Source organism: Hyla sarda, chromosome 11 (assembly GCF_029499605.1).
Source record: "Hyla sarda isolate aHylSar1 chromosome 11, aHylSar1.hap1, whole genome shotgun sequence".
NCBI lineage: Eukaryota > Metazoa > Chordata > Amphibia > Anura > Hylidae > Hyla > Hyla sarda.
In genome coordinates this window covers 22,180,881-22,202,480 of record NC_079199.1, presented here as the reverse complement: position 1 = coordinate 22,202,480, position 21,600 = coordinate 22,180,881, and the positions used below count along the sequence as shown (strand labels likewise).

The following is a 21,600-nucleotide window of genomic DNA, read 5'->3' as shown; positions in this document are numbered from 1 at the left end:
GAAGCCGCTGAGGTGGGTGCTGCAGCCGAGATCCCGGGGTTCCCCAGCAGTGGGACCCCCGTGATCTGACATCTTATCCCCTATCCTTTGGATAGGGGGATAAGATGTCTAGGGGCGGAGTATCCCTTTAAGGACCTGATTATCCTACTAAAGTTGTGGCATTCACATTCAATTTAATTTCTTTTTATTGCACCCTTTAAAGGGGTACTCCGGCCCTGAGACATCTTATCCCCTATCCAAAGGATAGGGGATAAGATGTCTCACCGCGGGGGACCCCCGCAATCTTGTATTCGCCACCTACCTTTTTTGAGCTGCACGCCGCGGTTCCAGCTCACAAACAGCCGGGTGGCGACCACGGGGCCGGAGTGTCGTGACGTCACAACTCCGCCCCAGTGTGACGTCACCCCCCCGCTCCCGCTATGCAAGTCTATGGGAGGGGGCGTGACGCCCCCTCCCATAGACTTGCATAGCGGGGCGGGGGGTGACGTCACACTGGGACGGAGTTGTGACATCACGACACTCCGGCCCCGTGGTCGCCACCCGGCTGTTCTTGAGCTGGCACCGCGGTGTGCAGCTCAAACAGGTGGGTGCCGAATACAAGCCTACGGGGGTCCCCAGTGGAGGACCCCCGCAGTGAGACATCTTATCCCCTATCCTAGCCGGAGTACCCCTTTAATGTTGATGTGTATCCACAAGGCCATGATCAAAATTATGGCAAAATGTGCATGTAGCAGCTCCTTCCCACCAACCAGAGTTTTTTCTATACATATTTTATATAGTACCCTGCATACCAGTATCAACCAACCACAGTGCCCCCATGACTACCAGAGTGAGAGGACAATGAGTGTGTTGTAGAGTCATATAGGTGGGGTATATCCATACAAATCAATACAACATTTTCCAGCATTGTGTTATAGGGTTAAAGCGAGTTCTCGCTCCATTAACCTCTTCTTCCTGAAGTTCTTCTAGAAAAAGGGCCACGCACCTGTCAATAAGTTGTCTAGTATTACAGCTCATTAATGTTAAATGATGATGGGCTACAAGACCATACCTAACCTGTGGACAGGTGTAGCACTGTTTTTTGGGAAAAAAAAGCAACCATATGTTTGTAATCCAGGCCATCCCCTTTAAATTCTTCTATAGTAGGGAACCTGTCATATTGAAAATGCAGTCCAATCTGCAGGCACCATGTCATAGAGCAGAAGGAGCTAAGCAGACTGATATACAGTACACTTCTGTGGGAAATATTCTGAATAACTTAGAATTTTTTTTAATGGAAAGTTGAAAGTTGGTGAATAGACTATTATGCCAAGAATTGAGAGATTTAGAGAGTTAAAGGGGTACTCAAATCAACTGGTGCCGGAAAATTAAACAGATTTGTAAATTACTTCTATTAAAAAAATCTTTATCCTTTCAGTACTTATCAGCTTGTGTAGTTCTTTTCAGTCTGACAACAGTGTTCTCTGCTGACACCTCTGTCCATCTCAGGAACTGTCTGGAGCAGAAGAGGTTTGCTATGGGGATTTGCTCCTACTCTGGAGAGTTCCTGACATGGACAGAGGTTTCAGCACTGTGGGCAGACAGAAAAAAACTACTTAACTTCCTCTGTAGTACAAGCAGCTGATAAGTACTGGAAGGACTAAGATTTTTTAATAGAAGTAATTTACAAATCTGTTTAACTTTCTGGGAAAAAAATAAATAAATAAAAAAAAAAAAATATATATATATATATATATATATATATATATATAGTTGCCACCAGGGTACCCCTTTAAATGAATAGAATACAGATTATTCAGATTTTTTTCCTCTGCAAAACTATATATATCAGTATGGGGCAAGGGCAAGGTATTTGGCTTTCGACTGCATGTGTGTCTTATTGACGCACTTGCAGTTGAAAGTAGCACTCGCTCACTCAGGGATCCAGCCCACACTGTGTCAGGTAGGTAAGTGCCTACTCTCATCCCATACCAATAATCTTGGCCCTGTATCAATCCCCTCAGTTTCTCCTGTTCTGTTTAGACTTATATATTATAATAGACTTATAATTCGCTTCTCGGCCTTTTGGCTAAGATCAAGTGTAGTATCTGTTCTTATCAGTTTTCATGCCGGTGGCAAACTACGCCGGTATGGGGCTGGTGGGGATGGGTGCAGCATGGAGGGTGCAGGTGTACCAGGGCTTTCCGGGGCTGGTTCTGAGGAATCAGCTCGACGGCTGCCCCGATGTGACCTGTTCCCTGCGGGTCTCGCCATGAGGCTGAGAGGGTCTAGAGCCGAGGTACTTTTGTGCCTCGGGGAGTGGTGACCCCGAGGTGCCGAAACTCACTGGGTATACTGGCTCACTGAGTTGAAGCACGGGCACCATAATCTCGTCACCTTGTGACACTCACCTCTTGATTCCCGGCCTTCTGGCTAGGATCAGAGAAATTTTTATAGATCCGGCCGGATGTCCGGGCAGTATATCTGCACACATTCACTTATTTATTTATTTTTGTCTCACTGTGTCACTTTTTGCGTGTTGTGTGTTCACAGGATTTGTTAGGATGCGGTAGCCCTTCTGGGTGTCCCTCCTGGCGGTCTAGGGGAGTTGTGTGTGGCCATTAGGTTCCGCACCTCCCTGCAAACACCCCCGGTACTCCTGCTTTGGCAGGTTACCTACCGTTATCGGCTCGGCGGGCAGACACATTGGCCAACGCCAAGGGGGATGCCGGGAGCATTTGTGGTCCCCTAGTAGCTTTGGCGAAAAGGGACATCGAACCTGGAACCTCGCAGGTACCTTTTGGTCCGGAGGCGAAGGGTAAGGTTTGTTGGGGGGCCTCTCTCCTATCGGAGAACGGCTTGCGATAGACCGCATCCTTTGTGCACTTTTTTTAGTGTAACACGTTTGCACTTTTTCTTGCACTTTGGGTGATTCGAGAGCACGTTCCTCGGCTCTTAAAAAAAAAAAATTATAATAATTCACTGTGAAAAGATCCCTTTAAATATTAGCAGTGAATGACCTCTCATGTGAATAATAAGGAATGAAGATGTGACTGGTGCCAAGAGAGAACAGTCTGTGCCCAATCTGTAGACTTATTTCACAATGGTCGGCCTCCCCATGCATGACAGTAACAATCTTATCCTAATGTTAACAATATAATCCCTCATCCTTAGGTCAACATACTTTCAGTAGTTCCCACCATGCCCGGCAGGTACCAGTCTGTAATATCTCTTGAGACATCTTGACTTGGGTCAAAATAAAAGTTCAGAATTACTAATTACCAGATAATGAGACTGAGCAGCGGTGCATCATGGGAATGTTTAACTTTCTCCCACACGACTAGACATTCATCATATGTATTTACAGGAAGTGCCTGGCATTGTTAAGAGATCTGGCTTTAAAGGGGTACTCCGCCCCCAAGACATCTTATCCCCTATCCAAAGGATAGGGGATAAGATGTCTGATTGCGGGGGTCCTGCTGCTGGGGATCCCCGCAATCTAGCATGCAGCACCCACCTGTAAGTACTGCCGGAAGCGCTGGAGGTTCGTGACGTCATGACTCCGCCCCCGTGTGATGTCATGCCCCACCCCCTCAATGTAAGTCTATGGGAGGGGGCGTGACTGCCGTCACGCCCCCTCCCATAGACTTGCATTGAGGGGGCGGGGCATGACGTCACGATAATCCATCCCCGTGGTCGGGAGGCAAAAGACTGCGAACCTCCAGCGCTTCCGGCAGTACTTACAGGTGGGTGCTGCATGCTAGATTGCGGGGGTCCCCAGCAGCGGGACCCACGCAATCAGACATCTTATCCCCTATCCTTTGGATAGGGGATAAGATGTCTTGGGGCCGGAGTACCCCTTTAAGGTGCAGGATTCAGTGCTGTGCTGGGAGACAGAGAGATCTAGCATACACATCATCCCTGTTGGTGTCACTGTCCTTATGATAGCCACAATTTTTCACTCCTAAGCAACATGTCCCATGTAAATGAAATGTAAATCACAATGCCCATAGAATGCATATATGAACTTGCAGTGAGGCATTTCTTGTTCTGTACTGGTGACAATATTGGCTGAAATGATAAAGATATTTTTTTTTTCTGTGTTTCCAGCAGGAGCCCAAGTCTATTGAATACAAGATGATATACAGAGAACCCAATGGAACAATGGCAGCAATCGCTTCTACTGAAACACCTCCAGAAAATGATTGTATAAACCTGGAACAGTTTGAATGGCTCTTTACCTACCAGCCCCCCTACATGTGGTTCATTTTCGTCTTGGGCTTTGTTGAAAACTTGTTCGTCATCTCCGTCTTTATCTTTCATAAGAGTCGCTGCACAGTGGCTGAGATCTACCTGGGGAATATGGCGGCTGCCGATCTGATTTTTGTCAGCGGCCTACCTTTCTGGGCTATATATATCTCCAACAGATTCTACTGGCCATTCGGAGGCTTCATGTGTGCAGCTGTAAGCTCCTTGATTCAAATCAACCTTTACAGCAGCATCTACTTCCTTATGATGGTCAGTATTGACCGATATCTAGCTCTAGTGAAGACCATGTCCATTGGACGTTTGAGAAGACCTTGGTGGGCAAAGGTGAACTGTGCCATTATCTGGTCATTTGCAGCGGTGTTAAGCATACCCACAATAGTGTTTCGAAAAGTGATGTTCATCACAAAATTAAATACCACTGCCTGTATTACAGACATATCTCCCAACTGGTCTGTCGCCACAAATATCACCTTGAATGTTCTTGGCTTCTTAGTGCCACTTGTTGCCATTGCCTTCTGTACACTTCAAATAATTTGTGTTTTGAGGAACAATGCAATGCAACACTTCAAGGAAGTCAAAAATGAGAAAAAAGCCACCTGGTTGGTCTTGTCTGTACTCTTGGTCTTCGTGGTCTGCTGGCTCCCCTTCCATGTTTCCACCTTTATCGACACATTGGATACATTTCATGTCTTCCCTTCGTGTACAGTGCCATCTTTCAATCATATTCTTAACCAAATCTCCACTTACATTGGCTTCAGTAACAGCTGTATCAATCCAGTCATGTACATAATGGTTGGAAACCACTTTAGGCAAAAAGCTAGATCGGTCTACAGTAGGCTTCTAGGTAAAGGACCTAACAGAAGGAAGTCATCATTCCCAACAGATGAATCAGTCAACTCAACACAGATTTCTATCACAATGCTACCATATAAGAAGAAATCAATAGCTTGAATCTACTACTGCAACATTTGGCTCAAATATTTTTTAACCTGACCATAATGGACTCATATTTATTTGGTACCCATGAAGGGATATAGTATAATCTTATAGAGTGGGTACCATCATTATGTATAGATTGCATTTTATAATATATCATATTTGATCGGGGGACCAATTCAGTTCAAGAATCCACAAATGCTCTGCGCACTGTCCATCTGAAGGTTGAGCCGCAGCAAAACTTTCAAGAGCAGCAAGAGCCTGGTTCAAAAGTTCACAGCTCTAATTTTTACACATGGATTTTGTGTCTTGCTTCCCTTAGTAGTCAACGCCACCTGAATCCATTTAAGAAAATGTCATAGGTGGGTAGCTGGGATCCATCAAATGGAGCCTTAAAGGGGTACTCCACTCCTAGACATCTCATCCCCTATCCAAAGGATAGGGAATAAGATATCAGATAGTGGGGGTCCTGCCACTTGGGACCCCCAAGATCTCGGCTGCAGCACCCCGCTTTCATTACTGCACAGAGGAAACTCGCTCTGTGCGTAATCACGGGCGATACAGGGGCCAGAGCATCGTGACGCCACAGCTCCGCCCCCTTGTGACATCACAGCCCACCCCCTTAATGCAAGTCTATGGGAGGGGGCCTGATGGCCACCACTCGCCCTCCCATAGACTTGCATTGAGGGGGCGGGCCGTGACATCACAAGGGGGTGGAGCCAGGACATGATGCTCCGGCACCTGTATTGCCCGTCATTATGCACAGAGCGAGTTTGTTCTGTGCAGTAATGAAAGCGGGGTGTTGCAGCCGAGATCCCGGGGGTCCCAAGCTGCGGTACCACTGCGATCTGATATCTTATCCCCTATCCTCTGGATAGGGGATAAGATGTCTAGGGGCGGAGTGCCCCTTTAAATTCTTATAGTGTGTCCCAATGTCTTCGGTACAGCTTTGTGCTTTTTGTCACTGGCTTTCAAATCCCACCAAAGAGTGCTTTATGGAGAACCATAGCTCCTTCATTTCGGAAACCAAAAGCAAGAGTATAACACTAGAAAGGTAGACCATGCAGAAGCTATGGGGTCCTTGTTCATCCAACTTCATTACTACTGTGAAGGACATCTTAGAGCACAACAATGATAACAAACAACAGGCTATTCTTTCAAGTTGGCAAAACCCAGCACCATACTGGAGGCCTATGTTAATCTTTTCTCCAGGGCCTCATCTCTTCTATGTACGCCCCTAAAGCTGGCCAATATTCGGCCGTAAATTATCTCTTCCAATCCCAACATGTTTATAAATCTCTCCGAGGTCAAAAGGATTGGGCAGCTAAAATCCAACATGCCTGATCTATCTCTCCCCCAATATCACCTGTCGGGGTTTAGATGGAAGGCTCACCATACACATTAGATGGTCGGCTGGTCCTGCCAAAATGAGCAGGTTTGGCTGACTGAACTTTAATAGGTATGACCAGGTTAAGCAAAGGTTCTATTTTATAGCGGCAGTAAATGAAAGTGATGAATCCTGCACTCACCACGTCCATCACTTCATCAAACGAGGCTCCATGGAGGGGAAGGAATGGTAGACGGGGGCTCAGAGGCAACGACCGGTGGTTTCGTGCTAATTAGCACAAAACCACCGGTCGTTGGCTCTGAGCCCCCGTCTACCATTCCTTCCCCTCCATAGAGCCTCATTTGATGCAGCGATGGACACGGTGAGTGCAGGATTCATCACTTTCATTTACGGCCGTTTTTGAATATACTTTGCTTCATCCATGCAACATCCTTATTCCCATATTATTTGCTGTTCTCATTGGGAAGTTCCCGTTGTATGTGCTGGACTAACTTATCTATACCAGTTGGAACTGTGCCTCCTTTCGCTCTCTCTCTTTTACTACAAAAAGTTCTATTTTACAGCCCACAATGTTACGCCATCTTCTGATGTATTTTATTGTAACTAAACTGCACTTGTAACAATATTGCACCATTAACACACTGCTGTATGTGATTGGATAGAGCCCTTGGATATTTTTGTCTACCACAATATGATTTATTTTCTTTTAAGAATAACTTGGATAGGCATTACATAAACTTTATCTCATTGGACAAATATGTGACTTTGTAGGATTTGTAATTCGAGGTACTGCCAAAAAAACTGGGTTTGTATCTAGATTTCTCAAGCATATGTATTTAAGCCTTTCTAAGTGTGTTTTATGTACCCTTTTTAGCCCCAGAAGGAATATTAAAAGGACCCTTATCTTTTCTTGTGTCTTGTATGTATTTGCTTGATACACCTGCTGTATTAACTTTCATGTTGCCTTGCCTGACCCACTAGACATCCCCAGGACCTTCTAAGTGATTGAAATAGCATAAAAATGATGACATATTCCCTTTAAAGGGGATATCCACCATAAGATTACATGCTAGACAGTAATAGCCATGCTTAGGAAGGATCTGTGCTTGTCTCAGGGCTAAATGGCTATGTTGTGAGATTACCATAAAGCTGCTGATTTCTTTTTTGTGAAATGGCTATTTCCTGTTAGAGTTTCCTCCCTTCAACTACAAGCCCCAGAATTCCTTGTTTGTAAATGTGAGGTCACTTTACTCCCTTCCACACATCACCCACCCTATCCATTGAAGCACAGGTGTGCTGCCTTCCATGCATTGCTGTAAATAATAGACCAGTGTTTTCTAACCAGGGTGCCTCCAGCTGTTGCAAAACTACAATTCACTGCAGAACGATCTCCTTCCCACCCAGCCGTTGCTCCACCCATTGAAGAAGAAAGGCTCTGTTGAACACCTGACTAGTGATGTCATGTCTTAGGACGCATTGAAACCTGGAAAAACCTTAGACAACACAAATTTTTTATGCTGTTAAAAATAAATATCGGGTCAAAGATCACATAAGAATTGCGAGACCACCATCAAACACAGGTACATACACTATATGTACACTATATGAAGCCCTAGCTCTGTCCCTTCCTATTGTAAACCCTTCCCGAGGTAACAGGTCCACAACCATGAAGACGTTCCCTTTCCTGCTATGTGCTGGGCCAAAGTAAGTCAAAACAACAAACTACAATGTCAGGACAAACACGCAGTCAGTCAGCGTCAACAAGCCGAAGTCTATACCAGGAGATAACGTAGTAACAATGCAAATATCAGGAGAGTAGTCGAAAGCCAAGCCAAAGGATCAGCGTACCAGAATAGACAACAGGTAACTTTATCAGGCAAGTGAAAAGGACTTCCTTATATGTGAGTGTGAGGCTTAGCAGGAGGATCCTGATGGGAGAAAGAATCAGGGAACAGATAGGCAGAAGCAACCTCAACCCCACCCGAGCAGCCAAAAGCGTAGTCTTAGCAAGCAGAGAAAACAACAGGGCTAAACAGCATTGAAGGGGTACACCGCTGCCCCAGCATTCGCAATATTTTGTTCCAAACACTTGGAACGGACGGCGGGATCGTGATGTCATGGCCACGCCCCTCGTGACATCACGCCACACCCCCTCAATGCAAGTCTTTGGAAGGGAGCATGGTGGCCGCTACGCCCCTTCCATAGACTTCCATTGAGGGGGCATGGCGTTGTATCACGAGGGGCGTGGCCGTGACATCATGACCCCGCCGCCAGCACCCAACGTCCTTAATGAACGCGGGGTGCTGCACAGAGATCGCGGGGGTCCTGCCGCTGGGACCCCCGCGATCTCTGTGCAGCACCCCACAATCATTTAGGACGCTGGTTGCGGGCGGCGGGGTTGTGACGTCACAGCCCCTTTGGATAGGGGATAAGATGTCTATCCCTTTAACCCTACAGGTGCGGAAAGAACCAGTCATTACACTATATTAAGAACTACACTAACTTTACAGTCCCTGTAGCACAGTCACATAAAAGAAATCCTGGAATACCCCTTTAAGCCAAAACTAGAAGTGGTTTTATAAGGTAAGGGAGATTTAAAGTGAAGTTCTACTCTGCCTGTAGCTTAAAAACTGCATAAAAAAGCTGTGTATGAAACCTCTATTTACTTTTCCTTTTCTTATGCAAAATCAGACTGGAGTTTTGGGGATGTGTTTGTGATTGTTATACTACTTCTATTTATTGGCCAAGAAATCGTATCATGAATCAGTGACTAATACAAGGAATGCAAATAGGCTTTTAACCAGAAGGAAGAAAGCTGACTCTTTAGTGCCACCTATTGGAAGTAGCTATTTATAAGATAATGAACTTGGGATGTACCATAACATATTTTTTGTAGAATAATTGTGACACAGAATTAAAATTACAGAAATTCAGATATACTTATTTTTTTCATTGTTCAAATATTCAAAATGGTTTAAATTTGCCATTGAGGAAAGCAAAAAGATTTATTTTGTCATTACAGTTTGTGATATCTGTTTTGAAAAAAAAAAATGTTTGACAACCAACATAACTAGGATTTCTACCAACTTACCATGAAAAGGGCCACTCAGGGAGACTTACTTCTGAGAAATGCTCTTTTCGGGCTCATTCACATGAGTGGATTTTTGTGCGGATTTTCCGCAGCTGATCTGCTGCTTATTATTTTCTGCTGCACATTATTTTCTGCTGCTTATTTTCAGCTGCTTTGGGTAGCAATACACTACCCGGCATCCCGAAAACAGAATGCCAAAGTATACTATTAACGGGAGCAGCGCACCCCATTCACTTCTGCTGCCGAACGGAGTCACCCCTAGTGACTCCATTCGGGACATATGCGCTATTTTAAGCGCAATCATGACGGGCTGTTGAGCTTTGGAAATAGCGCGCACTTCCTGAAAGGAATGATTAGGTGACACCTTTCAGCCATAGAATTGAATGGGGTCAGCTGCGCAAATTAACAGTATACATCAGCATCCCGTTTTCGGCGGGATGCCGATAAATACGATTAACGGGGGCCAAAACGAAGTATGTTCCTACCCTTATTTTATCATTGACTTAGCAGCAAAAAATAAGCTGCAGAAAAAAGCAGTAGAAAATATGCAGCTGAAAATACGCACCAAAATCCACACTAAGGGTACGTTCACATGCGCGGATTTTCAGCGTATTTTACGTTGCAGATCCACTGGTGAAGGCCCGCTCTAAGCTGGCTAAATACGCTGCGAAAATCAGCACATGTGAATGTACCCTAAAATTGGAACATATAGCTCTCTGCTGACATCATGACCACAGTGCTCTCTGCTGACACCTCTGTCCATTTTAGGAACTGTCCAGAGCAGCATATGTTTGCTATGGTGATTTTCTCCTACTCTGGACAGTTCTTAAATTGGACAGAGATGTCAGCAGAGAGAACTGTGCTCGTGATTCAGCAGAGAGCTCTGTGTTCCAAAAAGAAAATAATTTGCTCTGTAGTATTCAGCAGCTAATAAGTACTAGAAGGATTTTTTAATAGAAGTAATTTACAAATCTGTTTAACTTTCTGGCACCAGTTGATTTAAAAAAAAAAAGTTTTCCACCGGAGTACCCCTTTAATGACTGAACACAGCTTCAATCCTGCGCATCAAATCTGCGTAGAATACTGTATGTGTGAATAGACCCTAAGGGCTCGATCACACAAGCTGATTTGCTGCTTTTTATTTTCTGCTGCTTATTTTCAGCTGCATTGACTTACCAGCAAAAAATAAGTGGTAAAAAGCAGTTGTAAAAAATAAGATGAAGAAAATAGGCGGCTGAAGATCCGCAGCAAAATACGCTCATGTGAACGAGCCCTTAAGGGTTTATCCAGGAATAGAAAAACAGAGCTAATTTCTTTTAAAACCCATGCCTTTCTGTCTCCAGGTTGGGTGTGGTTCTGCAGCTCAGTTCCATTGAAATGCATGGAGCCAAGTTGTAATACCGCACACAACCTGGGGACAGACATGGAGCTGTTTTTGAAAGAAACCAGCTCTGTTTTTCTATTCCTGGATAACCCCTTTAAAGGGGTATTCCAATTTATAACACTTCTTAAAGGGGTATTCCAGTAAAAAACTTTTTTTTTTCATATCAACTGACTCCAGAAAGTTAAACAGATTTGTAAATTACTTCTATTAAAAAATCTTAATCCTTCCAGTACTTATCAGCTGCTGAAGTTAAGTTGTTCTTTTCTGACAACAGTGCTCTCTGCTGACACCTCTGTCTGTCTCAGGAACTGTCCAGAGCAGTAGAGGTTTGCTTTGAGGATTTGCTCCTATTCTGGACAGTTCCTGAGACAGACAGGGGTGTCAGCAGAGAGCACTGTGGTCAGACAGAAATGAACAACTTAACTTCAGCAGCTGATAAGTACTGGAAGGATTCAGATTTTTTAATAGAAGTAATTTACAAATCTGTTTAACTTTCTGGAGCCAGTTGATATGAAAAAGAAAAAAAAACAGTTTTTTCACTGGAATACCCCTCATCACAGAGGTCTGACCACTGTGCACTGAGCAGGGGATCAATTGGATTCTGCTGCAAGCCAATTTCACTCCTAATTAATTCTGTATGGAAAATCTGTAGTGTGCATGGGCGGTAAGTGTCTAGCCACACATAGTAGAAATGCTGTGGATTTTCTGCTGCTGAATTTCTGTGCAGAAAAACCACAGCATGGGAAGTGGGCACACATGGGGAAAAAAATTGTGCAAAATCCATGCTGAAATTAAAGTGGTACTCCGGTGCTCCAGTTCAGAATGCTCGGAGCAGGAGGCCATGATTGTGACTTCACGGCCACGCCCCCTGCTGCTGCTTTTGTTGCAGAAATGCTGCTTATTTTTAAATCTGGGAAATTTCTACAAGGTACGGCTATTCACAAAAAGTGCTTTACACGTTCTCTATATTTTCTGAATTTGAATTCTGCAAGGCATTGGTCACATGACTGACAATCGGGGAGCTAAGCTGCTGTCTGTTTCCAAGGCAACCTACATCATTTTACATATTTTACATATTTTTTTTATATTATTTATTTTAGATTTTATGCTATTTTCAGTCTTATTCTTCGAAGTAAATTCCAAATCTCTTAGGGATCTTTGGACTATGTATATCCTGGAAATCCTTTTCTGCAAAAATAGATCAGAACTTAGACACTGCCATCTCAAAAAGGAAGTCACCAAGTGGCTGGGGTTAGATAAAGTACTTACCGACTCTTAAACCTTAAGTTTCCAACATCCTGGAACATAAGATCTTGGTTTCAAGGCTTGTAGCTGCCTAGATGTTGTGAAGCCACAACTAAGGCTAGATTCACACTGTGGAATTTCTGCTGGAGATCGAGCCGGCGGCACTAGGACCGCACGGACTACATTGCAGTCGCCATAGATGGCAATGCATATCTGAGCAGATCACCCAAAAGATCCACCCAGAAATGCAATGCAGTCCATGGGGGCAGCAATGCAGTCTGCTCGGTCCTAGCGCCGCCAGCTCGATCTCCAGCAGAAATTCTGCCCAGAAATTCTGCAGTGTGAACCCAGCCTAACAGCATGTTCTGACAGTCTTTCGAGGCATGCTGGGAGTTGTAGTCTAAGAACATCCATTGGTTGCAGACTAGAGAAAAAGTATTTGTTTGTTTTTTCTAGCTAGAAACAGCATCACCCCTTTCCATGGCTCTGTCTGGTACTGCAACTCGGCCTCATTTGATGAGCTGCAATACTAATAACAGCCACAAACAAGAGTGGCGCTGTTTCCAAGTAAAAAAAATTGCATAGATAGTTTTCCTGTACTGCAGATTTCATTAGCTGATCTTAATGGTAAACGCAGGCTTTGGTTTATAGCAGACATGCAGGATATACAGGAGGATCCCCATTCAAAGTCTGACAGAATTTCCTTTTTCTATTGTTTTCTTGCCTTTGTAAACATTAACCCCTTCCCACGGTCATGTATGAAAGCGATTGTGAAAGGCAAAAGGATGCCAGACGTCATACTACACAGCTGTACCAAGCAGGGTATTGTATACACGTATACAATCAATGGGCCTATTCCTGGTTCATCAACCAAAAGTTATTTGTAATATAATTTTCAAGATCTCTGCTTGCTGTCATTCATTTGGAACCTTCAGGCTATGTGTGTGCGCGCTTAGTTTTTTTGGTCCGTACTTTCAGCCTAAGGGTACGTTCACACGGGCGGATTACCTGCGGAATGTCTGCAGCGTATTTGCTGCGGAAAATCCACAGTGGATTTTGCTACCATTGACTTTAATGGGTCAGCACAAAATCCGCAATAGAGGCAGATTTGCAGATTTTCCTTCGGACCCATTGAAGTCAATGGTAACAAAATCCGCTGCGGATTATCCGCAGCAAAAACGCTGCAGAAAATCCACAGGTAATCCGCCTGTGTGAACGTACCCTTAAAAAGCATTTTTCATGCAAGAAATGGCTAACAATGTCCTTTTTATTTGCATTTTTTAAACTTTTTTTCAGATTTTTTTTCATACATGTGAGGGGTCTCATCGGTTTACATGCCCGCCAGAGGTCTCCTTACCTTCTCCATGTTGGTCCCGAGCGATCTGCTGATCATCACCCCTCTTTTCCCTAAACTTTCCAAGTAAAAATAAATAAATGTAAGTAAAAATAAAGAAAAAAAAATTGATATTACTGCATGTGCAAATGCCTGATTTTTGGTCACATCATATGTCAGAGAAAATTAAAAAGAAAAATCTTATCCAAACAAAAACGGTACCGATATAAACTACAGATCATGGCGCAAAAATATAAGCCCTCACACAGCCCAAATATGGAAAAATAAAGTTATAGAGGTCAGAATAGAGCAATTTTAAGCCTTTTTTTTTTTTTTTTTTTAAAGGTTTCATTTTAATCGTATCGACTCACAGAATACAGATACAGGAGATTTATCAAAACTTGTTCACCACCAGTTGCCCATAGCAACCAATCAGATCGCTTCTTTCATTTTTAACAAGGCCTCTGCAAAATGAAAGAAGCGATCTGATTGGTTGCTATGGGCAACTGGGCAATTTTTCCTCAGGACAGGTTTTGCTAAATCTCCCCCCTGACTTATGACAATGTGTGAAAAAAAAAAAAACGAAACATTGCCCGTAGGAACCAATCACAGCTCAACTTTCACTTTACCACAGCTCGGTAATATAGGAAGGCTAAGCGGTGATTGGGAAAAATCAGGGTCACTGGGGGAGATTTATCAAAACCTGTGCAGAGGAAGAGTGGTGCAGTTGCCCATAGCAACCAATCAGATTGCTTCTTTCATTTTCCACAGGTCTCTAAAGAGGCCTGTGGAAAATGAAAGAAGCAATCTGATTGGTTGCTATGGGCAACTGCACCACTCTTCCTCTGTACAGGATTTGATAAATTTCCCTTACTGTGTCAATTTTTCCATAAAGTACATTGCGTAAATAAAAAAAATAAAAAAAAACATAATGTGCTCAATTGCATTTTTTCTACTAAATGGGCGCACAAAAAAACAAGCCCTCATATGGCTTTGTGGATAGAAAAATATGCCGCTAGGACGAGGAGGAAAAAAATAAAAATTAAAGGGGTACTCCGGCGCTAAGACATCTTATCCCCTATCCAAATGATAGGGGATAAGATGCCTGATTGTGAGGGTCCCGCCTCTGGGGACCCCCGTGATCTTCCACACCGCACCCCGTTAGAATCAGCCCCCGGAGCGTGCTCGCTCCGGGTCTGATTGCTGGCGATCACGGGGACGGAGCATAGTGACGTCACGGCTCCGCCCCCGTGTGACGTCACGCTCTGCCCCCTCAATGCAAGCCTATGGAGGGGGCGCACTATGATTTTACCTTGTTCTTGTGGTGTTGGGTTTTACACGATTTGTCTCAGTTGCTGTCTCAGACTTTAAATTGTGCCTTTTTATAAATTAAGTAGCTCTGCCATAGCATGGTTAACGTATTGCAGTGGTCATTAATTTATCGGTTGCAATTGGATATGAATAGCATTTTTAACCCCTTAAGGACTCATTTTGGCCTTCAGGACACAGGAAATTTATTTTATTTTTTTCCACTTTTTTTTCTTCTTCGCCTTTTAAGAGCCATAACTTTTTTTTTTGTTTATAGACCCATATGGTTGTTTTGTTTTTTGCCTGACCATTTTGTACTTTGTAACGACACTTTTCATTTTACCATAAAATGTACGACGAAACCAGAAAAAGCATTATTTGTGGGGGAAATTTTGATGAGAAAACTGCAATATTGCAATTTTTTATTTATTTTTTTACACTTTTTTATAGTCCACCAGAGTGCATAGCACTGATCAGTGTTATCTGCGATCCAAGAAGACCCCATGATGGAGGCAGGTAAGGAGACCTCTGGTCGCTGATCTGATCTCGGTGGCAGTGCCGCAGGCGATTTGATCAGCCGCCGGAACCACTGCAGATGCCGTGATTGATATTGAGGGGTTAATGGCAGACATTTGCGTGATCGCTGATGTCCACCATTATGGGCTTACAGCAACCAGGACCCGCGGTCTATGATCGCAGCTCCTGCACTCAGGTCATAGCCCCGGCGGGTCCCAGGCACCCTGCGTCCTCTAGGGATTAAAGACTTTCATTGCGCCTTTTGCTTTAGAAGTTTTTTCTAAAATTGTATAGCTATGCCATAGCGTTGTTAACTTTTAACAGTGGTCATGAATTTATCATGTGCGATTTGTCGCAAAGTCCCCAAGGGGCTGCAAATCTACACCAGCCCTGAGCGGGCCTCCAAACTGGCTGTGGACAGCATTTTTTTTTTTTTACACATTTTGAAAAGGTGAAAAGTGGCAGAGGAAGAATCCCACAAAGTGGTGCACAGAAGTGTAATAAAAAAATAAATAAAAAATAAAAAAAATGCTCTTTCACCATATTTATTACATGCCATGTTACCATTTAATAAAATGGGCACACGTTTACACCACACAAATTAAAAGTGTAGAGAAATCATTCACCTCCACCACCCTTTATATAGTCGCCCCCCCAAAATGTGAAAGTGTGGATATTGAAAAATCCCCAAAAAATCTAAAACGCAACCTGTGACAAATATGCGACTTTTCACAACACGAAAAGATGCCCAAATCCAGTGATAAATTACCCCCATAGGGGGACATCTATCATTGTATGTATACCAATTTAATTTCTATTATGTTGTGCTCTTTTTTTGCGTAGGGCTTTTCTTTTTTTGTAATTAAAGGGGTATCTGGCGCTAAGACATCCTATCCCCTATCCAAAGGATAGGGGATAAGATGCCTGATCGCGGGGGTCCCGCCGCTAGCACCCCGTTAGAATCAGTCCCCGGAGCACAGCTGTCACGCCCCCTCCCATAGGCTTGCATTGAGGGGGCGGAGGGTGACGTCACATGGGGGCCCAGCGGCGGGACCCCCGCGATCAGGCATCTTATCCTCTATCCTTTGGATAGCGGATAAGATGTCTTAGCGCCGGAGTACCCCTTTAAGCTTTTTACTAGTATAAATTTGCTTCCAAGAAGTCAGGAAATAACAGTGTCAGATGATGATGATGATGGAAATTCAGAGGTAACAGACAATTCACACTGTATGAGGGAGGGGGAGAAAGTAGTCCTGAAATATTTAGGAAATGACCTCGCATTGTATTGTTCAACCAATAATTTTACTGTAATACCCTAAATAACACACCATCTGGGAATATATTAGTGTGGTGAACCAGGAGAGTAACGGTGACTGGGGTGTTGCAGTGGTAGTGTAGGGTCTGTTGGTATTAACCCTTGAATGTCGTGACGCCAGGGTGATGTTTCCTTAATAGTAATGTTCCGACCGCCAACCGTCCCACAAACGGCAGGGAAAAATAACGGAATGTCCACAGCAGATTTCAGGAATAAACTGAAGAAACTTTACTTGCGGAATTTATGAAACAGTCTTTAACATAACAGTCTTTTAAAGAGTGAACTGGGATACAGGTTCCACACAGGTTTGCTGGGACTTGAAAGCAATGGGCTTTAATGCAGGCCACTGTGCTACTAATTTAGAAGATTTGAGCTGATAGTAGTAACACAGGATTTGATAGATGGAGCTTTGAGTAACTCACGTTTAGTGGCTGCAGGTTCTTAGGCTTTGGCCTAGATTAATTGAATTGATGCTGATACGTTGTGCTTGCTTGATATTTCGGAACTAAGAGACCCGAATTTAGTGGCTACAGCCCTTTATATAATAAGGGGCTGGACTAAGCTCATTGGTCAGCAAACCTGTAAGTTATGAACCCAGTGAACTCTGGGTACATCACATGACCTCTAAGGTCCTTGAACATTTTGTACATCATGTGACCATTAAGGTCCTGTACATATATTTTCTATACATTAAATTAAATATAAACACACTTTATATGAGGCGACCAAGGGCAAGCCCTGCAGGAGAGCCCTATATGGATGGAGGGACTATAACTGAGGGGAATTTAACCAAGGGACAGGACAAGGTTAGGCTACATGCAAACTATAGGGCAGAATTAATAGAGCAGCTTGTTTTTCCCCATCTTTTACTCAAAGCTCGCTATGTGAGCGGAGCTTGAGGTAAAAGAGGTGTAGCCTTCTGCAATGCCAAATTTATTACAATTAAATGGGTACTCCGCCCCTTGACGGGGGCGGGCCGTGATGTCACGAGGGGCGGAGCCGTGACGTAACGATGCTCCAGCCCCTGTACTGCCCATCATTACGTGCAGAGCGATCTCGCTCTGCGCAGTAATGATAGCGGGGTGCCGCAGCGGCGATCCCCAGGGTCCCCAGCAGCGGGACCCCGGCGATCTGACATCTTATCCCCTATCCTTTGGATAGGGGATAAGATGTCTGGGGGCGGAGTACCCCTTTAACACTAGAGAGCCATAATGGATGGAGTGTAGTATTCAATAGTGTATTTACATTAGATAGGGCAGTGAGCTAGTAGACAATTCAATGATTGTTCATAGAAATTGGACCATAGTAAAATGATGTGCTACATAGTATTCAATAGGACCAGAAAAACAAAGCTGATATTTCCCCAAACAGCACCACATCTGTCCTTAGTGTGTGGTTTGGCAGGTCAGCTCTAGTGAAGTGAGTTGAGAAAAGTTGTAATACCACATACAACCTGAGGGCATGGGTGGTGCTATATTATTTATTTTTGAAGAAAAGAGTTTTCTTTTTCTAATTCTGAATTTAAAATAAAACACTATATTTGTGGCTGCCTGCAGTGACAACTAGAGAAAGCTTAATGCAGATGGAGATGTACAACTAGTCCACTTAAGAAAAACCATAGTCCGACATCCTATTATAGAGTTCTGAGTTGATAGAGGGGGGGTCCGCTGGTCCTCATTAGAGATGAGCGGACTTACAGTAAATTCGATTTGTCACGAACTTCTCGGCTCGGCAGTTGATGACTTTTCCTGCGTAAATTAGTTTAGCCTTCAGGTGCTCCGGTGGGCTGTAAAAGGTGGATACATTCCTAGGAAAGAGTCTCCTAGGACTGTATCCACTTTTTCCAGCCCACTGGAGCACCTGAAAGCTGAACTAATTTATGCAGGAAAAGTCATCAACTGCCGAGCCGAGAAGTTCGTGACGAATCGAATTTACTGTAAGTTCGCTCATCTCTAGTCCTCATCTCTAGGCTAGAGTGAAGAACAGATACAAAGTCCATCTTGCTATGGAGGACCTGTCCTGTCCAGTGATTTGAATGGAGACTGTGTAATGCTTATATTTCCCTGTGGTGGCGCTGCAGGGGAAATGAACACTTACTGTCAAGTTTCCCTATAGATTACAGCTAATCTCTGGGGGTCCCAACAGGGAGGCACTTTGTGATAAGCCCCACTTAACACTTTCCTAGCATTTCTCTCCGGTACTGTACAAAAAGCACCGAAGGGGAAACTGATTATAGGACCGATTCCATTCATTTGAATGGGACAGTTCACACCCAAGTGGGAAGCCGAAATGGGGGAACACATCTTGCTGCGTTCCTCTGACCAGCCTTTAGAAATAAAGCTGGATGTTAAACAATTGCTGCACGCTGGCGTCAGTTGCGGCAAGTTTTAAAGGGGTACTCCGCTGCTCAGCATTTGGAACAAACTGTTCCGAACGCTGGCGCCAGGAGCTCGTGACGTCATAGCCCCGCCCACCTCATGATGTCACACCCCGCCCCCTCAATGCAAGTCTATGGGAGGGGGCGTGACGGCCGTCACGCCCCCTCCCATAGACTTGCATTGAGGGGGGTGGAGTGTGATGTCATGAGCAGGCGGGGCTATGACGTCACGAGCTCCAGCATTCGGAACATTTTTTCCAAATGCTGAGCAGTGGAGTACCCCTTTTAAGTTGGGTACACTGAGGTGAACATATGTGAACCCAGCCCAAGGCCATGTTAACACAACTACATTTTTGAGCAGAATTTAACCGGAATCCCATTGCAGCAGAGTCCCATTGTTTTAATGGATCCTGCCTCACTGTGCACATGGCGGATTTTCCACAACAGAGAAATTCCCATTCTGGTCTCTGCCGAAAGAATGAGCATGTTCATTTTTTTTCAGTGGAATCTGCTCAGCAATGCCAGCTAGAAAATGTTTCCACTGTGTGAACATGGCCTAACAAGTAGGGATTGTCCATTGTGGAGAAAGCCTTTGCACAGCAGATAAAACCTTTTCTAGTGGGTTGTGTGGAATACCTCACTGTAGGAAGAAGTGACAGGTCTCTATAAAATGCTCTGACATCATTTCTTATAAAATGAAATGTTGTATCTTGATCAAAATCCATGACCCTGAAAAAGTTTATAGAGGAGATAGTTTCCAAAAATCATGTTGTAACTCTTGCCTGCATTCAAAGTAGAAAAAGAACAGATTTTTAGGCCTCTTTAGGTCATTGCCTAATGTTTTGGTGTATAAGAGACTATTAAAAAATGAAATATAGGTCTGTTCAGTGTCAGTAACTGCTGTCTGTAGATTGTCAGGAAAAGCTGAATACTATTAAAGGGGGTCCTCCGCTGCTCGGCGTTTGGAACAAACTGTTCCGAATGCTGGAGCCAGCGCCGGGAGCTCGTGATGTCACAGCCCTGCCCCTCATGACGTCATAACCCCGCCCCCTCAATGCAAGTCTATGGGAGGGGGCGTGACAGCCGTCACGCCCCCTCCCATAGACTTGCATTGAGGGGGCGGGCATGACGTCATGAGGGGGTGGGGCTATGACGTCACGAGCTCCCGGCGCCGACTCCAGCGTTCGGAACAGTTTGGGTTTCTGTTCACAAATTCCCACTTTGGAAAATCTGCTTGAAAATTTCCGCCTGAAGAAAGGCGTTGCTCATTCTCACTCGCGGAACACATTGCGGTCCTAGTGCCGACTAAGGGGGAGATTTATCAAAACCTGTGCAGAGGAAAACTTGCCCAGTTGCCCATAGCAACCAATCAGATCGCTACTTTCATTTTGCAGAGGCCTTGTTAAAAATGAAAGAAGCGATCTGATTGGTTGCTATGGGCAACTGGGCAACTTTTCCTCTGCACAGGTTTTGATAAATCTCCCCATAAGTCGGCGCTGGCCACACTCGGAATCTCTGGGCGGAAATTTTCTGCACGGAGATTCCGCAGTGTGAACCTAGCCTTACTGTTATTTCAAACAACCTTTTTTTTTTATTTATTCTATGTGGTTCCTAACATATTGTAAGTCACTTAATTTACCCAAAAACAACCTCTTTCCCCAAAAACACATGTAAATTCTTGGTCACTAGGTGTCTTTCTTCTCTGAATTCTGTAGAGACCCAGGACAAACCACAGGAAGCTAAGCAGCGTACCTGTATATTGTTCCTAAAAGGCATTTGGGGTGGTGTCGCTTCGGTGCCTGTCTTGTTACTACCTGTGGTAATGTATAGTGCCTTATGTCCCATAGCGATGGTTTAATGCATGATGCAGTTTTTTGCACTATGACTGGGCTCTTAAGTATATTCAGTACCTATGTGTTTAAATAAAATTTGTTAGATGAAATTATAATTTTTGTAAATGACTCCATTTTCTTTCTAAGTGTTTATGTAATTTGGGAGATCATATAGCATCTTTATCTTTGGGGGCTAAGCAGTGCATTAGCATTTGACCTTTAAGATATATATACACATACCCCAATCTATCTGAAACACATTTTGTGTGAATGTTCCTAGAAGGTAAGTCAAGGCTTCTCTCTTCTCTCAGACGACCCATAAAGCTCTGGCCAGCTGTCCCTTGTGTGAACAGCAGTGTACCTACTGCTGTATGGCTACAATGCTGATGTGTAATCTTCCCCCTCCCTTTAGTCTGCAAGCGTGTCAGCAGCAGCTCAGTTCTTAGTGTAACCCTTTCATTGCCGCTCTTGTTCCATGCATTTCTGCTGGCATAACTCCTTCCAAACCCAGTGCATTAGTGATTCCTTTGCAGCACCCACCACCCATCACACCAGTTTTAATATAAAAGAGGCTGCTTTACGCTTCCCTGATTTATTAAATTGTGCACGCCTCTTAATAAATCAAGCAGTAAAGCATCTACAACCTTGTGCTACTGAAATCTAATTT

General features: G+C 44.1%; 1 protein-coding gene and 1 non-coding gene across 5 annotated transcripts in view; both read left to right on the top strand.

Annotated features, from left to right (window-relative positions):
* Positions 1-5,694, top strand: part of LOC130295678 (B2 bradykinin receptor-like) — an 80,941-nt gene extending 75,247 nt beyond the window's left edge. For 3 of the 4 annotated variants that reach the window (XM_056546678.1, XM_056546677.1, XM_056546679.1), the window contains exon 3: positions 4,090-5,694. In XM_056546678.1, the coding sequence (XP_056402653.1) occupies positions 4,117-5,199 (1,083 nt within the window). In that variant the 5' untranslated portion in view covers positions 4,090-4,116 and the 3' untranslated portion in view covers positions 5,200-5,694. The remainder of the gene's footprint in view (positions 1-4,089) is intronic. The other variant, XM_056546680.1, reaches the window with a different exon arrangement.
* On the top strand, positions 2,049-2,235 carry LOC130296053 (U2 spliceosomal RNA). Its single transcript, XR_008849115.1, has one exon. It is a non-coding gene; the product is annotated as a U2 spliceosomal RNA (small nuclear RNA).
* Positions 5,695-21,600: the final 15,906 nt, after the last annotated feature.